Genomic DNA, 21028 nt, shown 5'->3' on the forward strand with positions numbered 1-21028 from the left:
TAACAGAAGCATCTGAAAGCAGCAAATCTGCATATAAGGGGGAAAAAACCAAAAGAAACCTGCCAGTAAAAGTTAATGGGAACTTAAGAAAAACCTTAAATCAGCTCTCCTGTCAAAAGTACCACCAGCTTCTCGTCATGAGAAACCACCAAAAGTCTCCTCCCAAAGCCCCCTGGCTGCTGCTGTTTGCTGCTGTGCTGCTTGCATACCAGCTCAGTTGGGGTGCCCGTAGCATGGGGTGCCTGGGAGTGCCTGATGGACAGACCATGCTCCTCACTCTCTGCCCCTCGGTTAGTGCAGGTGGCTGCACTGGAAGACTGAAGATAACCGTGGTAGTAGGTGGGTAGTGTTTGAAGTGTGGGTCTGCACAGAGCCCCTGGTCAGGAATCCTCTGAGCAGAGTTCCTCTTTACTCTACTTGTAGCGTAGAGATATCAGTGATAGTCTTCGTATGGGTGAGGCACATCAGCCTCAAGGACTGTGCCTTGTCAAGTATCAGGAGTTGATTAGGCTGCAGATGGCATGGCATGTTGCTTGTTTGGTAAACCGTACCAGGGACATTAAGGTTATGTTTCCCTGTCCCAAGTTCCCATGCCCTTGTTTTCTGGGGTTAGCATGGGCAGGAAGGTTTTGGACATGATTGCACGCATTGCTACAGTTGTGCTGCATCTTTCTTCCGGGGCGGCTCTTAAGACACAATCTCTTCTAACCTTACTGGCTGGGTATGTATTTATTTATTTTCGATATTCATAAAGAGATTCAGAACCGTCTCCATTTGGTTAGTATGGTCTCTAAGGAAAGTGAAGTGTACTTATGTGAATTTTTTTCACTGAATAAATGGAACTGCACAGTTTTGTAAGATACAAACAAGGTCAGAATACCTGAGATATTTGTTCCTGTTATAAACGGTTCAAAAACATTTACAAATGTATGGATTAGATAATTAGGCACCTGCATTTTTTAAACAAGTATTGCAGTTTAGGTTTCTAATTAGCACATACTTCAGTAAAAAAAAGTCAGTTGTGAATAATTGTGCATAAAACTGTGTGACAGCAGAATATTTACAAAACAAAACAGTGCCTTTGATATAGGAGTTAAAATAGCTGTAAATGTATTTCAGTAAGAAACACTGTGTATGGTTGGTTGTTACAGAACTTTGTTTTTTTTGGACAGATTAGATAGTGTACAGAATCACAAATTTTGATTTTCCTTTTTCTCTTTATTAAGTAATTCAATATATTGAAGTTAAACATGAATTTAGGCAAATTGTACATTGAGTATAATCTGTCAAAATTACAGCATGTATTATTCCACAATTGGGAAAGAAGGTGAGGATATACTTTTAAATATACAAATCTTTCTACTCTAAATTTACCTATTCTGTAATTCTGTTGTCTGGGTTTTGTTTGTGGAATTCAACTAGATTCAAGAGATGGAAAGCATGGAAACTTCTACTCAGTTGGGCTGTAGTTCTTATTCTGGGCCCAAATGTCAGGGAAGCTGTGTTTCCCACAGAAATTTAGTCCAAACTTACCATATATATCAACATTAATGGCACTAATATGCCAGAGCCTGTAGAAAATTTCAGTGGAGCCTTTGGGTCCCTGCATTGTGTTCTGTTTCACCCTGAGAAAACTGTCCATGAAGTTGTTTGTTAGGTCACGATGCCATTAAAAAATAAAAAAAAGCTAAGAAATATAATATTTTGCAATCTTTATTTGTTTTAGTAACTAGATGCGTAAAAGAGAAAACAGAGGGAAGCGTATGGAGTATTCCATATGACACTCACTTGTACCTTAATGCAGGGAAAAACTTGTAGTCCAGGTGGTATGCTCTGTAAAGTGATGTATCGCATCTTTAGGCTGTGTGTTCTGAGGTAGGATTTTCAATGTCTGAAATGGCACGTTTGCAGTTCTTTAATGTGCAACTAACCTCTGCTGCTCTTGGGTATTAAGAGGGCTGTTTTCCTTAGGTAATGGTGAGCTTCACCTTCTGGACAACAAGTACTTTGTAATTACTGCATCTTAAAATTTTATTACTTTAGCAGAAGAAAATACCAACAAAGGAAATGCATATGAATAAGTGTTGTAAATACTCAGACTTTTTAAACAGACTGAAATTTTCTATGCTTTAAGAATGTTTTGTTTTGGGTTTGTTGTTTTGGGCTTTTTTGTCTTTGTAAGAAAAACAAGAAAAAAGGATACTCATTACAGAATCAAATGCAAATGGTAAAACTTGGTTTTTGAATGTGTGTGTGTTCACTGTTGAAGACAGCCAGATGACTGAAATGAAATTCCTTCTTTATACTTCAGGAGCTGATCTAACTTTTTAAATACAGAGTATTCTTTTTGTTTTTGTTATTTAAGGGAAGGATTTAGGTTTTCATCTCAAGAAGCTGCTTCAAGTTTTGGTGATGATCGCTTGCTGATAGAAAAGTTCATTGATAACCCTCGTCACATAGAAATACAGGTTTGTGCTATTGTTATTATTACTACTATTAATTATTGTATATTTGTTTAATAAGGTTTGAACTCATAAATGAATCAAAGTTCAAAACATTTCAAACACTCCACTAAAAAAGGCCTAGAGTCTTGTGTTTTCCGGTGTCTTGGGTCATTGCTCAAACTGCATGGCTATCATGCACAATACAGCCTTCCTGTTTTTATTCTCTAGCCTTTCTGTAGCAGGAAGACTGTGAAGTGTGTTCAGTTTGTTGGGGGAGAAAAAAAAGTTATAGGCATCTGTCCTGAGGGATGGAGCTTGAACTCTGGATCCTATTGGAGAGCTTGAGTGCAGCAGAGGATGTAGGAGTTCAAACACTCCCGTTCTTAACATTTTTCTTGCAAGGTCTAGGTGGTTTTTTCAGTATTTTAGATTCTGTTCTGAACTATCTAATGCTCCCTGGGAACTCAGGAGGATTTGTGTCCCATTTTGGTCAGTTTTAAAATCAGTTGTATTCTCTTTAACTTCTGGATTGTGACCATTTATGCATTTTATTGGATTTAACATTAAGTCACATATGCTAATGCAGAACAAAAGTTTTCTTTCAGACACTTGCTAACAAAATTAAGATTTCAAAATTTGTGATATGTTTGATCTTATGTAGGCAACTAAATTTTTGTGTTCATCATTAGCCTTGAGATAATACTTCCTGACAAGAAATCTATATGAAGCATTTTTGTTTCCTCAACAGAAATTTCTCTTGTTACACAGAAATTTCATTTATTTTTATCCAAAATATAAAGCCTTTCTGTGTTGTTGTGGACTTCTGATGTTTTTATTTATTTTATGTACACAGGCTAACTTACTGCATTTCATAGAATTGTAGAATAATTTGGGTTGGAAGGTATCTTTAAAGATCATCTAGTCCAACCCCACTGCTGTGGGAAGGGACATCTTCAGCTAGATCAGATTGCCCTGTCCAATTTGATCTTCAATGTTTCCAGGGATGGAGTATCCACCATCTCTCTGGGCAACCTGTTCCAGTGTTTTGCCACTCTCATAGTGGAAAAAAAAATCTATTCCTTATATATAGTTTAAATCTGTTGTAGTTTAAAGCTATTTCCCCTTGTCCTGTCACTACAGGCTTGAATAAAAGTTTGTCTCTTTCTTATCAGCACCCTGTAAGTACTGAAAAGCTGCAATTGGGTCTCTCCAGAGCCTTCTCTTCTTCAGGCTGAACAACCCCAATTCTCTCAGCTTTTCCTCTTAGGAGAGGTGTTCAGTCCATATAATAATTTTTGTGTCCCTCCTCTGGACCTGTGCCAACAGGTCCGTGTCTTTCCTGAACTGAGGACTCCAGAGCTAGATATAGTACTCCAGGCAGGATCTTACCAGAGAGGAGTAGAGGGGGAGAAGTGAAGAAGAGAAACATTGAAATAAACAGTCTGTAAACAGCAAAATGAAGAAACTGTAAAAATGAAATTTAAACCCCACCTTATTCTCTTTTGAAAGGTCATGGAAAGGTATATCGTGAACTATAAGTTTCAGCATTTATCTTAGTTACAAAAGAGAGCAGATTGCTAGAGCATCTTTCTGTATTCTCTTGCTGTGGCTAGTAATATTCAGCTACCTATTTATTTTTTTTTTTTTGTGCATGCAAATCAGTACACCTTAAAGATCTGCTTCCTTCAGTGCTTGCAGATTTGGGAGCTTCAACAGATTCCTACTGATTCTTCAATGAATTAAGTTAGATGAATTAAGTTATACTTTCATGAACTGGGGGCAGATTTTTATGTTGTCTTGATTCCTTTGGGTTTAAAAAGTTACCTCAAAAATTAGGTAGTACTGTATTTAAGAACTGTTAAATAATTTCACTTAGAGTAAACAAAATGTCTTTGCTATTAATGATTTATAGTTGTATTTATAATAAGTGTACAGGGAATGTTTTTCTTACACAAACACTTTGATGGTACCTTTTAACAATATCATAGCATATCATTTTAACTTCATGTTCTAATCAGCTTTAGGACGTTGACCTTGGTTCATTTTCAAACTGCTGAATATACAAACAATTTGAGACCAGATGCCAAATATTTATTACTTTAGCAGTAACTTTTAAATAGAACTTTTTTTTTTAGCATTCTCATATTTCTCCAAAGCATTGGTACTTAAAATTGTTAAATAAGGAGTTTCCTGTGTCTAGCTATAAAACAATCACTTTTTAAAACATGAGAAAAAACTAAAACAATTAACAGGAAAATAGAGTCCAAATAGACTTTATGCTTGAACTGATTTGAAGTTTGTTCTCCTGAAGTATCTGATAAAAAGGACCTGAATTTAAAGTAAGAGTATGTGGACTGTCTATTACTCGGCTAAACAGCAATCCTACAACTGGAAAGAGAATTTAGCTGAATCATGTGGGAGAGGTTCCGCTACATAATATTGAATTATTTTGGCATATAGATGTATGTAGCATATACTAATGTCATAATCATGTAATCCCACAGAACTGGAAATTCTCTTTTAGAAATATTTAGATATGTGAAAAAAAAAAGCTGTATCTGTGACACACATTTTTAGTGAGATGTGTACTGGAATTTCATGTCACCTCAGAGAGGATGATTTCAGTATTTTGCAAGTATCTTCTGAAAGACAATTGTTGTATGATTAGTTTCAGATAAGAAAAACAGTGGTCACAGAATAAAAGTAAAGGGTTAATGCTACATGTTGTTGGCTTATTCTATTTATAATTGTCTTCTCACAGTAAATGTTCCTGCATGTCTCTTGGAGCCATATTAACTAATGATTGAAAAACATTTATTTAAGATCCAGGTTGCCGAAATGTAGTAGGATATGAGAAATGTCCTCAAGTGAAAGAAAATATTTACTACTCAGATTGAGAAATTTTATCCTCTTCAGAAAAATGAGAAGCACAGGAACTCATTTTTATTGAAATATTCCAGGACTCTTGGATTGTTTTGGTGATGCTGAATTCTCTGGAAAGATGTGGGCTTTCTAACAGTGAAACAGAAGTGCTCATAGGGAATCATTCTACTTACAGGACAGTGATTTTTTCCATTGAGTCCTATGCTATGTTCTATAGGTGTAGTATTTTAATACTTCAAAAAAAACACAAAAAAACACAGTCAAAAAAATCTTAGGATCTCCCAAATGAGTTTCTGTAGAGCTCCACTCATCTGGATTGGATGTGTGAAGACTTGGGTAGGAAGTACCTGGGTATTTCTTTTTTCCTTTTTTCTTTTCTTTTTTTTTTTCTTTTTTTTTTTTAAATCTTTGTGCTGAGTCCCCTGTTAGGGAATCTAGCAGTTGGCTGGAGCACCCTGCTGCTGCTGCTAAACCTCCCCCTGTGCAGGGAAGAGGAGGGCTCTGGGACATGCTGTAGTTTAGGAAATTCTGAAGTTGTCAGTCATCTAGACCTCTTTGAAGGGGCTTTTTTTTTTTTTTATTTTTTCCCCTCCCCCACTAGAAAGCTCCTTAAGTGTATGGGGGCACAACAGAATTTCTGGGAAAAAAAATGCATCTGATCCTACAGTGCGCGGAGCACCCTGGATCTGATGCTGCACAGCACACGTGAGTTCTCCTCCTGCGTTCACTGCCTCCTTTTCAGTCACATCTACCCAGATTATTCACGCCTCAGCAACCATTGGTGGCATAGATGCAGGAATTCATCTTGCCTAGTGCCGTATTCACTCTGTGGTGCTAAAAGGAATAATAAATAATACAGATTCGTTGTCACAAATGTGAGTAGATATGGTTGAGTTCACACAGTTTGAGGAAGATTGTCTCTTTGTTTTACCTTGTTGGTTTTCAGTGTAGAACTGCACTATTAAAGAATGAAGCATGAATATTGGCATGGGTTCCCGCAGATTGGAGCAGGAAGATAGATGAGAAAAAAATGGGTTAGAGGGAAAATTTTATAAGGAAGAAAGGGAGCAGGTGTGGTCTGCAATGAAAGAAATCGTTCTAAGAGTAAGTGCAGAGTATAACATCATAAGATTGGAAGAAGTCTGCTTGAATCCTCAAATTTAGTATCTGGATATTGGAAATGGCTGCACCATACCGTCAATTTCATAAAGGTACAGAATTCCTTTTCTTACTTCTCCCTCTAGTTTGAAGTTGCAGAATCAATTGGGAGTTCTGCTGTGCTGAACTTGTGGTTTTTCTTCTAGTGTGTAATTTAGGTAGCTGTATCTAGATACTTGATTCTGCGTTACCTCTTCCACGGTCTGAAGCTGCAGCCAAGAACTGTAGTTGATACCTGATGTATAAAAAAATTCCTCGAAACTACTGCTTTAATTTCCATTGAAACTACTAAGGAACTTGCAGATTTTCTCCTCCTTAATAAAAGATAGCAAAGTTTCTGAAGATTTTTTTTCTTCTTCATTGAAGACAGGGCACTGTGGTTCACCTACTAAGAAAGCTGCATTAGCGGTTCTTTCTGAAAATTCTTTTGTGTAATTCAGGAGCAAAATTTGGCATCCTTGGAGGTTTTTCTCATCTTTGTTGACACAAGATTTTGCCTAACAGTATGGTTTTGTGTAATTTCGTAATGCACTGCAAACTTAAAATGCTTTAAAAATGTAATTTTAATCTTATTTCAGTCTTTTGTAATAAGCTCCCCAAAAAATCAGAAATCATATTTTGAAGTGTTTTTTTTACGACGCACAGACTCAGAGGCTTTAGAATAGTCCTATTCAGAATTTGAAGGAGCATTCTATTAGTAGTTCACATACAATTAATTTTCACCATAAGCTTTTTTTTCCAACTTCTATTTTAGATTCAAAGAAACCGAACAACTAAATGCTGCATAATATTATGAAGTCAAAAGACCGTAGACGTCCGTATCTTTGTTAATAGCAGTGTGTTATTGTTTCAGATTTTGGCAGATAAGCACGGTAATGCCTTGTGGCTGAATGAAAGAGAATGCTCTATTCAAAGGAGAAACCAGAAAGTTGTGGAGGAAGCACCAAGGTATGAATACTAGATTATTGATACAGCTTCGTCATAATGGAAAGTGCTTTTGGAAAGCTGCTGATTCTATTTATTGTACAAATGCAAGCAAATTTTATTTTATTAAAAACCACAAAGAAAATAAATAAATGTTTATCATAGTCATTTGATTGTAATGGAGTTCTGATGTTGTTCTTGAGAGTGTTTTGACAGTGCTTTACAATGTGTAGCTCATTTTTTCATGATTTTGTATAAAATGGATTTGGATCTTAACTAATCAAATATATGTGGTATGAGATGGCTTTCTTAGTATATCTGAGATCTTTGCTCACTTTTGGATGTAAAAGTAAAATAAAATATGGAGTAAGTATGAATTTTGCTACAGATACAGATATTTGACTATGTTAGAGTAATTGTGAGAGGGCCACATAATTCTATATATTTCCATTTTCAAATGGAATGGTTTAGTACCATTCGTGGTAGTGAACTAGAGATGTATGTGTCCAGTAACTCAGAAGTGCTAAATGATCTTAATCTCACTGTTTTCACTTGAAGCTGAAATACCCTGCTGCTGTGCTAGGTATGGTTTTACTGTGTTTTCTGTTGCATGGCATTAATTGGAGAGAAAGTTTATAAAAACGGTGGCAGGAACTTCTGATTTCAGGAAGTCAGACATGGGTATATCACTGCTTGTGGGAATTCCCAGTGTAATATGTTCACTGGCTCAGATGGGTTTGATGAACTACGATGCAACAATTTGGGATGTGAGGAAAAGCACATCATCCAAATGGTATTTATGCTTGTGGATTTCTTTGAAGGCTTACACTGCTTTTGTATAAAGATCTTACCATGTTTTTGTGAAAAGTGAATACTTCAGGTCCCACTATAATGTGCATGTGCACATACATATACCTAAGCACTTAAAAGAGTGTCTTTTGCCTCATAAGCATATGTAAGGCGATACCTGTCAGTGCTGCCTGCTCATTCTCCATGCCTGTGGTCAATTAAAGGGGGGTGATATGTCTCTCTCTCACCAGCCAGCTGTGATCAGAGTGTTTCTTTCATCAGAAATATCAGCCTTTTAACTTTCTTGGGCTTCTCTGTTGGAGTTGCCAGTAAGTTTTCTCATCCCCTTTTATAGCTCTACAAAAGAGTTTGGTCAAGTCAATAGCTTCCAAAATTTGGAGTGAAAACTCTTCCTTCTTCTTGTTTGTTTTAGACTCTGCCAGACTTCAGTTGACAGCTTTGAAAGTCTTACCTACCTTATGGTCCCCTTGTAGTTGGCTGCAGAATCCATTCATTTCCGAAGGTTTACAAGACTTGCAGAGCACTGACTTCTGTGAGACACCATAGAAACACTAAAGGCTCAAGTTAACCCTTCCTGTGAATGTTGTGCTGTTTCAGTTAGTCTGATTGATTAATGGCTCCTGGACACACCTCTTCTTATACAGCTGGATAGAAGAAATACACTGTCCTTTTTTTCTATTCTAAGTAGTAGATGCCATTAAGATCTCTGAGATAGGTCGAAAGATATTTTTTTTTTTCCTTTCATGAAACCCAGGAGATAGGGATGCTATGGGCTAAAATGTTGGTTTTTTTTTTTTTTTTCCTTTTACAATTTAGGGCTTTTGACATTGACCTCAAGTCTTTTTTTATTTACTCTATTCCTATAATATTTCCCTAAGTGTCTAATTGAAGAGACCAAGGACCTTTTGTCTTTAAGTCTGTTGAGCTTGTCCTTGTGGAATGATTTTGTGTTTGAATCTTCAGTTTTCTTAGGGAAGTTCAGCCTTTTATTAAAAACAAACAAAACCCCCTCTTTCTTATGAGGAGAGAAACCCCTTTAGTTCACACACAGATGGGGGTTACAGTATCCAAGGGATCCCTCCAGGGGTCCGTGATGGTCAATCCCGCAGATTCATCTAGGAGACCAACAAACTTTTCTTACACCCTTTTAACGTTGGTCATTTGCCCTGCTTTGTTCTGGGAAGCACATTTATTAAGACACATCCAGTCATCATTCATTTTTTATTTTGTGCTGCGCAAAATTAGCGATGCCCAAAGCTTCCATTTGATGTACTGTAATTTTATTTGCTTCTGGTTTTACACGCTTTGGAATACGTATTGTCTTCTCATTTCACCACAGAGGCTGACATTTAAAGAGATGAGTAACATTAATTAATCTGTTGTTCCTTAGTTCAGATTTTGTTCCTCTGCCACCCAAGCTCTTCTTGGTTCATTTTCAGAGACAGTTGCTGTGAGACTGTACTTTGGCAAGAAAAAATGCAAGGGTGTGGCTGTATTTTCCTGTTTGCTAAAGTGATTAATAAGAGATTATTTCTCATGGGGAGGAACAAGGCCTATAAGCTTATCAGAAAATCCATTGATTCCTTATTATCAAAAGTAAATGCACAAGAGTATTAACTGAGATCCTATTCAATAACTGGAGGAGTGACTAAAAGGAGTGCTCTAAAACTTCACTTTGGTGAGAGCACGTCTTAACTATTTCTTAACCTGTTAGAATCCTCTTAAAGCCCTTTAAATTTGCCTTATCACTTGGGTGAAGAACTGTTCATTTGTTCAGAGGCACTTGGCTATCTGCCCTATTTGATGCCCAAAATTAAGATTTTGGAATGTTATTATGGAGAAGTGCCACACAAAGGCTCTTCAACTCACTGTGATCATCCACTTTTATCCTTTGCTGTAGTAGTAGAAGACATTAAATGGTTCAATTTTCATGGAATACCACTTAGAATCATAGGACCATTTGTTTAGATCAGAAAAGATCCTTGATTGTTGAGTTCAGCTGTAAATGTAACACTGCCAAGTTCAGCACTAAACCAAGACCCTAAGCCCAAGATGTCTTTTAAGGACCTCCAGGGGTGGTGAATTCACCACTTCCCTGGGCAGCCTGTTGCAAGGCTTGACAACCCTTTCTGTGAAGAAAATTTTCCTAGTGGCCAACATAAACCTCCCTTGGTACAACCTGAGGCCATTTCTTCTTGTCCTGTCATTTGTTGCCTGGGAGAAGAGGTCAACTCCTATCTTGCTACAATCTCCTTTCAGGTAGTTGTAGACAGCAATAAGGTCTCCCCTGAGCCTCCTTTTGTCCAGATTAAACAACCCCAGGTCCTTCAGCTGCTCCTCATGAGACTTGTGCTCCAGAGTCTTCACCGATTTCATTGTCCTTTTCTGGACACGTTCCAACACTTTGGTGTCCTTCTTGAAGTGGGCGTACCAAAACTGAACACAATATTCAAAGTATGATCTATAACCATCATATGTCAAAATGCTGAGCTCCAGGATGCTGTGTTAAACCTTCTCTCTACATTTTCAGGCCTACCTTGGACAAGGAATGATGGAACAGTACCCTGCCACTGCAATCTGTACTAGCATGCAAGATCCCTATTAGCATCCGTAGTGGGCAAGTCCTTAGAAATTGCTATCTGTGTGCTTATTTTCCTTCATTATCTCTACTTTTCTGCATTGATTCCATGTCCTTTAGGTTAAACCTTAGCACCCAAGATTTTCAGAATAAGGTTTTAGGATAGTCTCTTAACAATTTCCCAAAATTTCGAAGTTTAGTCTCTGGCACAAAATAATTCATCTATTATGCTTTTTTTTAAAATTATTTTTATTTTTTAAATCCTAGCTGCATACATTCGGAGTTGAGATTGACTAATCTATCCTATGTGTTAATTTTGTGGTATCTTTTTTAATTGAAATATGTTCAAAGGACTAAAATGTTTGTTTCTACAAATGTTTGTTTCTGCCTGTGACAGAAACATCTGGAATTGTTGGGACCTTCTTTGCATGCACCATTGTTAGTTTCTCTCAGGAATTTTTTTGTAAGATGCATAAGCAGTGACTTTCCCTTTCTCTAAGCACTAAACTCTGAAAGATCTCATTATGATGTCAAGTACATCAGGATAATATTCCAACTTAATGGTTGAGGTACTACTTGAAGCCATTGACCATTTGAATGAGCGTATGTAGGCAGGAGCTTAGCAGAAGGGTACATTGTTGAATTAGGCTCTATCTAGAAGTTCTTCTTAGAGTTGTGCAGCATGTATGTGTATCAGACTCTGCATTTCCCTATCACTTTGCCTAGAAATCCTTGCCGGATTTTGGCTTACGAGAAACATGAGCCTGTTCTGTTTGTTGCTGTGTACATGATTCGTAGGTGTGCATTGTTTAGATATGGGGGCAAAGCTGTGTTTTCAAGTGCTTTTTTAGCACTATTTGTGCCTATGTGGTTCATCTCTCTGGCTATAGAAACAATGTCATAACAAATTACATAGCCCTTGATCAACTATACAATAGCTTGATGACGTTCTAAGGAGGGAAGTGTAAGGTCTTATCTTATTTTTCTTTTTGATACTTTTATCTTGTGAATCTTTATTTTGTAGCCTCAGTGCTGCCATAGGAGCTGTCGAAAGATAGAGGTGTATGTGTGAGCAAAAGATTTGAAGTCAGGTTTAAAGTGCTGTTTTTAAGTGGTGCCTAATTAGATTGGAGAAGTTATTTTGGTTATAAAAGGTACTTTGTTAAAAAAGGGAGAAACAATGTATATGAAAGGTAAAGCAGCAGAGGGGAATATGAAAACTGGCTAATTAACCAAGCCAAGAGTAGGGATGATCGAATCATTTGTAGAGCATAAAGCCTAACTGTGTGGCAGAGATCAAGTTTAGCAATGTGACACCTGTGTTCCATTCTTTGGTTACAGCAGGAGCTGAACAGTGAGATCTCAGACCTACATTTAACAAGTATAGGGAAGACATCTCTGTAATAAAGGGGAGTAACTGTCTTTAATCTGTATGAGAAGTAATAATGGTTATTCTAGAAATAGACTATGAAACTGATATTGAGAAGGTTCTGTTCTTCATAAGCCACTCATTGACCTTTCACGATCAAAGCCCTGCAGAAACCCCACATTGAATTATAAATTGCTGATTTTGTGTGTTGTATTATATTCTTACTGAATCAAAATAAGAAATATTATGAAACTCTTTTACCAGTGTCTATTCTTGATAGGTATGACATGTTTTTGACATCTTCTGATCTTCCTTTTTATCTGATGTAGGATCTGGTAGCTTTCTTGGAATGAGTCTTGACTTCCTTTTTTTTTTGGTCCTATTGTTTGCCAAGAAAGAAATTTTTTCCTAAATTCTGGAAATGCCTGCCTTGCGGTCCATCAGAATCTGCCTGTGTGGGCACTGGAGGGACAGAGGTGTGAAATAGCACTTTTCCAGTAAAGAAAAGGATTCCACTGTCTCCTAGTTTGCTCACTTCTTGTGTCCTGTCAAATATGATTTGTTGTGCCAGACATCTTTAGCTCATCTGTGAGTTCAGGTCTCAGTGAAAAACACCACAGTAAGTATTGAAAGATAAGTTCTGTCTCAGAACCTGGCTTCTGTCTGAGTGCAGTCCTGGGCCCTAGATAGAGCTTCTCTGGCTTTAGGGACACTTCAGATAGGTGGAGGCTCCTGATTGCTTTTTTACAGAATTAGGGCTCACTGTTGAAACCATCTCAAGAAATACGTAACATTTGGCATTTTAGTTTTAAACATTAACTTAGAGGTAAAGATAGAAGTAACTTTCTGTTCCCTTGCAAAAGTACTTTTAAAATTATAACTGACTTATGTGCTTAATGTAAGTCACAACAGAAATATGATGAGTATATTTGTAATATTTTATAGGATTAACAGCTGCACATTGTCTTTCATTGAAGATCAGCGTATCGGGTTGAGGGGCAACCAGTTTCACAGCTTTGATGGAATGCCACAGAAATATATCTAGCTCAAATTACTAGAGGAGAGTACAGAGAAGAGTAAGAAGCAGAATGTGTACTTGCCAGAGTCTGGATTCACTGGACCAGTGGAAGTAGCGTGGTGCTCTCCTAGAATGAGAAAGCTTGGCATTGGTGCAGTGTTCACGGTGCCTCCCAAGGTAGCAGATGAGTTGCTCTTTAGGTGCCCTTGAGTGTGTCCAGGATTTGTGGAAAAGAAAGAATTGCACTCAACCTGGATAACTAATCTTCAGCTTACAAGTTGAAAGAGTAAATAGAGGATATGAAGGTTCAAGTCATGATAGTGTTGACAGTGTTTACGTTGAATATTATGGATGCTCACATATTCTTTATGACAACCTTACTTGCATAAGAAGCCTGAATAAATACTTCATTAATTTCCAAAACTTCTTGATTGCATAGAATATCAATTAAATGGTTTAATTCAGACTCAGAAAAATTCCCCTTAGACCTCTTGTCTTGTATTTTGGCATTCATATTTCCATTGGATGGATTTTTTAGTTACAGTTTTTTTGCAAATAGATATGCCTTCTAAAGTAGCATGGATTTGTATGTTTGGTTGTTTTTTTTTAAATTTAATTTGCATTATTACAGATCTCACTGTTCTAAGAGAGTTATGTTCTGTTATTTTACATTGTAGAGAATATGGTTATTTATCCTGAATTTCCTGTACATTAGAAATAATTGTAAAGCATGCAGTATATCTACTTAGGGATAATACAAATGTAAAGACATGCATTTGACGGTCCTGACACATTTTCATAACTGAAATAATGATTCTGTCCTCTTTTGTCCCTAGTTTAAGCAGAAGATGAAATGACTGAATAATAATTATTGTTTTTAACTACAGAAAGGCATTGTTTCTGTATTGTAGCACTTTTCTAGACCCTGAAACTCGAAGAGCAATGGGAGAACAAGCAGTAGCTCTTGCCAAAGCAGTAAAGTATTCCTCTGCTGGAACAGTAGAATTCCTTGTGGACTCCAGTAAGAATTTCTACTTCTTGGAAATGAATACTAGACTTCAGGTAAGAAAAACAACTCTTCAGATTCAGAAAAGTGTTATTTAAATAAACAGACCATAACCTCCTCCCATACTTAGGGGTCTGCTCCTGCAAAGACTTAAACATAAGTATCTTGATGCACTTCCCACTGAACTTAAAAGATGTACACACTCAAATAAGGCTGCCTATAAAAGACTTTGCAGCAGTGAGCCCTTGCACAGCACTCAAGTAAGTGTTCAGAGCTTTTACTCTTTGTTACACTTGACCTAAAGACCTTGCAAGAGGTCATTGTTAAGTGCTACTGTGAGTTCACAGTAAGTGGTTAGCCACTGTACTCTGAGACTTCTCTCCTCTGGTCCCTGAAGTTTCTTTCTTATTTTTATACTTTGATGATCACTTGCTGAGTTTCTCTAGGAGGGTGATTGAAACTGTATGTGTATATCGGCAATAAAAACACCAGCAATCTGCATATGATTGAAATTGTGACTGGAATGCAATTGTGTAAGAAGCATGCTGACATGGTGTAGGATTTTTTGACAACTCATGTAGTCAGTAGTAGCTGTTGTAATGTACACTGCAAGTGAATGGACAAACAGTGTTTTATGGAAAACCCCTACTACCTCTAATTTGACTGTTGTGATGCATTTGTGGTCACAGGGAAGAAAACTGGCACATTCTATTGTCTTTAGCCTCCTTTTTTCACTTTAAATAACACCCAAAAGACTGAAATGTGGAATCAAGCAACAGTTTGATTAGCATCTCATTCTGGTTTAGCTACATTAGTGCTGTGTCCCGCCTGTTGCGTGTTCACATGGGCAGTGATGGAGTGTAAAGAGATCCTCGTGAATCTGATATCTTTGCATGACTTTATAATAATTGGGTACATTTCTAATTTAAGTAAGTTTATGCTTCAGTGAAAGAAGTTGGAGAGAATTTGGGGGGGTTGCAATCTTCTGTGCCAGGGGAAGGCTGCTGGTAAAATTTTTATTGCCTTGCAGGACAGCAGTGTTTTTGGAATTAGCTGTGACAGTCACTTCACACGACCATAGCTCAGAACTATCAGGGCTACCATAGATTCGCTTAAAGAGGGTGGTGTTTAATGGCAATGTGTAGTTCATTAAAATATTACAAAGAATTCTGTCTCTTTGGTCATATTCTTTACACATTTCCCACTCTTGTCGGTTTTGAGCCAATGCTTTTTAGTAACTCCACGGTCTTGTTTACACAGAAGAAAATTAATTTATGGTTTTCTGCATAATCCACTAGAACTTCAAAACCATTTCCTTGCTGTAGTATATGACTGTCCATTGGTTTCTAAATGGAACTAGTGATGGAATATCCTTGGACTCCTTTTTGTGATTTGTTTTTAAGATGTTATCTTTGCTGGTTTTGTGTTGTGTTCCCCCTGCAATACCCAGTGGAGTTTGTAGTCCCAAACCTCTAACTTGCTTAGTTGTAGAGGTCTCCACATATGTAGTAAGAAAGCTTTCACAGTTTCATCATTAAGGACTTTAAAGACTCTTTTTGAAATACAACCTAAGCAGTTTGACAGTCCCCTATAATAGCAAACTTATTCTTTCAAACCTTTGAAGAAATTTTCTAATCTTAAATTACACTACTTGTTTAGATATTCTGTATTTCCTCTATCTTGACTGTGCATTGTCTCTAATTAGCAATTGAGCTTGAGTCTGACTAGTCTCTGGTTGTCCCTGTATTGTTCAGTCTTTATTTTCCTTTAGCATCTCCTGTGATCAGTGGCTAACAGACTGACTTGCCTTTTTCTTACTGAGCACTCCACAGCTGGAAGAACTTCCTAAAATGATGGGTATCTGATCCATAAATGCTGTTCTTAAGGTCTTTGTCAGTGTGCGTTAGACACAGCTACCTGCCAGCATCATCAGAATGAGTCTACTAAATTATGCAATTTTCTGTGTCTGTTTTAATGTTTCAGCAGTCTCTGATCAGATCACTGTAGAATTTTTACTTGAGATACATATTTCAGAATATACTTGCTAACTAATTTGTGACCAATACTTTGCATTGCTGGCTGATTTCTCCCCTCCTTCCCTTTGGTGTATGTGTCAGATGCCTTTCAGTGTTTTGGTAAATTATTCTGCAGTAACCAAGAGTTGTATAGTTACTTGACTGTCTTTTTGGGGAACTCTTTGGGAATATACCTTTTCTGTTAAATGCTCATGCAAAAAAGGTTATAAATAGCACTTTGCTTGAAGTTTATATTTTATTTAATTTTTGTTTTAAGTGTTGCTGCAGTACTATATGAGATAAGAAAACGAAAAAATTTGGTGAATCAACTCTATCGTATTTCTTGTATGCTACATAAATTTGTTGCAGATGTTTTACTCCCTCTAAGTGACTCAGCTAGAATGACTTATTCTTCACTGTTGGCAATGTTCTTTTTGTTGCTTCTGCTTTTCTGTCATCTTTCGGATGCTAGCTGATGAGACTTGAGATTGGATAACTGCATAGCAAAACTAGTTATTCTTTCTTTTCGCAAGAGAGCACAGGGATGTCTACCCTAGCAGCTACCAGAGAACTTCTGTATGCTGTCATTTAGGGCACTTTTGGAGTGGTTTTCAGACAGAAAACCACTGTTCACTGTTAAAATTGAGGCAGATTAGATATTGAATATATGATTATTTTTTTTTATAGCTGTTCACACTGTGGTGTTTTGCCTTTGCCATCAGCCTAATCAAGGGCAGTCATAGTCCAAAAGAACTAAATGAGCTTTGCAATAAATAAAAATTTTCTGACCACTTAGATTGATAATCTTTCTAGCTTCCAAGTTATATCAAATTCTTTTCATCAAGTTACCATCAGAAGTGCTGGCCTTCACTAGAAAAGTTTCTTCTGCTCTTTGCTGGAAGGTTAGAGATGTTACTCCTGGAATTTATAGGAAGAGAGTGTATCGTCTGTACTTAAAGGATATCTGTTAATACGTGTGTGTTTTCTCTTCATGTGACAGTTGGATTATTTTTTGCAATAACTTTTTAGGGAATAAAAATTAACTTTGCGGAATAATCTGATATACTTGTAAGAGACTTATTGAAAGCAAATGGCATATCTGTGTTTTAGTTTACAGTTAGTTATTGTGAGAGTATTTATTTTATGTAAATGTTTTAAGTTCTTTTAAAGTAATTTGATTCTAAGCATAAAGTGAAGGTAAATAACCCTCCATACACCCATTAAACATTATCCAGTGTTAAGATTTTTATTTATTATCACTTTAAGGGTTTTCAGCAGATTTTACTGAGCCCTGGAAAATTATATATTCTAGAGCTTTGTACAAAACTGCCAGTGCCTCGTCTGAAAGATGTGAAGAATTTTTATGTGCAACATGTCTCTTTCTGCTTCCTGTTTGTCCACTCATGAAAGTATAAAAAGCATAGTTGTCAAAGCTCTAGAAGTATGTAGAAATCCTGTTGCTGATTGACTGGAGCTCTGCTGCTTATAAACTCCTGGTTCTACAGCCTCTTAATGGTATCTGTATTCTGTTGCTTGTCAAGAGTCACCTGCTGCACGTTTGCTTAGAGGAGAGAAGTGCTGGAAAATGTTGCAGCTACACTATGTAAACAGTAGCAGCAAAATACAAATAGCAAAGGAATGAGCTGAGTCTGGACTGCCAGCTAAAACCACAGAGAGGTGGTGACTTTGGTGTCTGTAGCAGACCCATGGGGATGGGGAGCTGTCTTGGTGTGTGTCGCTGCCTGCAGGATGAATTGTGATAGGTGAGCAGGAGTATGGGAGCAGTGAAAGGGGCTGTCAGGAGTTAGAGGAGTAGATTTCTACAAAGTCTTAATGGTGGGATTTTGAAGTAAAGTCTCAAGCAACTGTTTGTGCTGAGACTTTTCATATTTCTTGTTACTATTATCGTGTTTTACTGTGACACTTAGCTTCAGTCATTTTAAATAGGCTAACGAACAGTGTCAGATGGTAAAGACTTTCAATTGCTGCTAACCTGGACTGAATTTGAACTACTGACCTAAAGGTGAAAGGTCTCTTATCCCATTACCAATCTCCTAAGCCCACCAGAATCCATTCTGCACACAGTTTATACCAGCTGTTCATGGCCATTTTTAGAACCGAAAGAAAAGGTGATTTTGCTGCCAAACAACACTGTTTCACACAAGAGGGTCAGCCGACAACAGTTAACCAGATTTTTGCCACGTTCTTGCCTTCTAATGCAACTTCCATTATGTAGCTACTGGTTGTCTGCTTTTCAGGCTTCCCGAAAGAACTACAGAAAAGCATTGCTAATTGTTGTTGACAGAAGAGAACAACATTGTTTGTGTAAGTCATTGAATCTGAAAGATGCCATTAACAGTGCTGCCAGGGCATGTAGTGATATCTTAGAGACACATTGCCATGTAACTATCATAAAATACTATCAAAAAAAGTAGAGAAAGAGGAGAGACCCTTCCATTTTTATTAACTAAAGAAACAAAATGTAATTCTTCAAAGAGTACATTAGTTTCCTTGCTTTGGTGAATTTGATATAAAGCAAAACCAAGAATAGCTGCAGTGTGACCAAAACCACCTCAAATGAAGTGGTCTGAGAAGGATTTAATACTGCTGTTAAACACAGTAAAAGAAAGAATTGTATTTTTGGGAAAGAAAGTATAAGTTTTGTGGATGAAAGTATCTTTATTTTTTTACACGGATTATGTAGCGGAAAGGAAATGGTGTAGAACTACTGAATTGAAAGAAATTTTTTATGAAGTGCAGGATATTAATTGAGAAAGTTAGTTATGTTGAAATTGTGAGATAATTAACTTGTTGATCTAAAGTGTGTGCAATTCATTTAAAACATGGAAAGGGCAGATTCAGAATTCATAGGCTGTGAAAGCTGCATCTGTCCCATACAGTGTAGAAACAAATCCTTGCAAAGAAAAATTAAAGATATTGGAAGATAACTTGGATAACTTCTTATGAGGAGGTAGATTAAACATTTTTCCAGAGTTAATGCTGTGATAAAAAAATTAGTTGGTACCGAATGTTTGTGTATTAGTTCTTATTTCTACATATTACTTGGGAAACCCAAGCGTCTCAGCTGGTGGAAACTTTTGTAGTTCTGGTTGCCTTCAGTTGTTTGATCACATACTAATAAATCAGAAAACAAACAACGCATGTTGTTCTATACTGTGTCTATAGAAGAGGACAACATAGGAGTTTGCCTGTTAAATATTCCTGTGTACTTTCCATTCATTCTATACGTTAATCCAGTCATTGTCTGTTCTTCAGCAGCCTTTATGAAAAGCTGTTTTTTTGCTGTGTGCTGCTGAACCCCGTATACATGTGAACTGTTTTGCAGAAAGATGTGACCCCAGAGTGTTCCTGCTCACAGTAGTCAGGAAGCTGGCATGCCTGAAGAGCAGAACATGTGTGCACCTCTGTTGCTCTTCAGTTCTCTGAAATAGAAACCAGGCTTACTGAAATACGGGGGGTTGAGAAGCATCTGTACGTTGGTGTGTTTGGGTCAGTTGATACTGGATTTGGCTGCAGCAGCAAAACCTGTGGGACTCCAGGTGAATCACATTTCCTGGAAACTGAGGTGTATGTTGAAAGTTAGTTTTGAGATTATTTATCTGAATGTAAAGGGATATGTGACACCATCTAGGGACTTACAGTAGTAGGGGTGACATAGGCTATAGTTTTAAGTCTACTGAAATTTAGATTTTCTTGGCTGATGTGGTGTGCTTGAATGCTCCAACTGGTGTGTGAGTAACTTGATGCCTTATACACAGAGGGGCAAGAGCTGTCTGTGAGAGTGTACAGAAGTGTTTGCTATTAGATCTGAGTACCTTGATAGTCTTGAGAAAAATGTGTCCTGAAATTATTCCCCTGAATATAAGGGGAGCAGTCATTGCTAATTTAACTTTTAGCTCCAACTGTCCATAAAAAACACATGATTGTTTTTGTAGCTGTGGATGAACCCCACTATGGTAAAGCTTTAAGATTGCTGTCAGTCACAGAACAGGAGGAGAATTAGCAGCCTTTCCATACTGTTCTGGTGATGGATGCTAACTGGACTGTGACGTTGGTAGGTTTTGCCTTCTCTTTTGTTTCTACTTCACCATATATAAACTGGGACTTAGTTATTGTTTTCTGATGGGCTTTGCCACTAGTGTCTCTTGTTGTATATACAGGAAGAGGTTAGTGAAGCAAAGAAACTTGCATTCTCTCAGGAAATCTGGTTACTGTCAGATGTCTGAAGAAGAGCAGATCCAGCAGGTCCATGGAGGGACAGCGCTTTCACTTTACTGTGTATAGCTGTTGCTGACCACAGCAGGTAAAGCTTTGTGGACTTCAAAGCAGGAATATAAGTGACGATTTACAGAAGTAGTGATGATGTCTGTGTGTTTTTATCACAGAAAGTGGGGAGTAAGACTTTATAAAGAGGCACGTATCATGCTTAAGTGCATTGAAATGATGACTTGGATTTGGTGTAAGTAAAGGAACTGATAGTAAAGGTGTTACTTTTGGCAGCTAATTAATTGGGAGTTATTGCTGATCAATTTTATTGCTTGTCCTATATAGAATAAAGTACAGCTGCCTTGACACAGACATGTCTGGTTTTGCCCTTTATGGGACAATGGCAGTGTATGAATTTACCCACTTTCGTATAACCACAGTCCATTGACTGGGCCTTCACTGACAGCATCTTGGATCAGCTGACTGCAAATCTGAGTTTGGCCTAAAGCTAAAGGAGTGGATCAGTTGAGTGTGATTCATCTCTGTTTGTGAGCATACTTGCATTCACCTATTCAAAAATTTAGAACTTGACGTAG

At 37.3% G+C, this 21028-nt stretch overlaps 1 protein-coding gene across 1 annotated transcript in view; it reads left to right on the plus strand.

Moving 5' to 3' along the window:
* The window catches only part of PCCA (propionyl-CoA carboxylase subunit alpha), a gene marked incomplete at its 3' end in the record, with an annotated part of 260224 nt that overhangs the window by 93549 nt on the left and 145647 nt on the right, over positions 1-21028 (plus strand). The window contains exons 10-12 of the mRNA XM_027880315.1: positions 2366-2468; positions 7339-7433; positions 14096-14246. Coding sequence (XP_027736116.1) covers positions 2366-2468; positions 7339-7433; positions 14096-14246 — 349 coding nt within the window. The remainder of the gene's footprint in view (positions 1-2365; positions 2469-7338; positions 7434-14095; positions 14247-21028) is intronic.

Source organism: Empidonax traillii, unplaced genomic scaffold, assembly GCF_003031625.1.
Source record: "Empidonax traillii isolate 1590-97213 ecotype Southwest subspecies unplaced genomic scaffold, ASM303162v1 scaffold68:size1967880, whole genome shotgun sequence".
NCBI classification, from domain to species: Eukaryota; Metazoa; Chordata; class Aves; order Passeriformes; family Tyrannidae; genus Empidonax; species Empidonax traillii.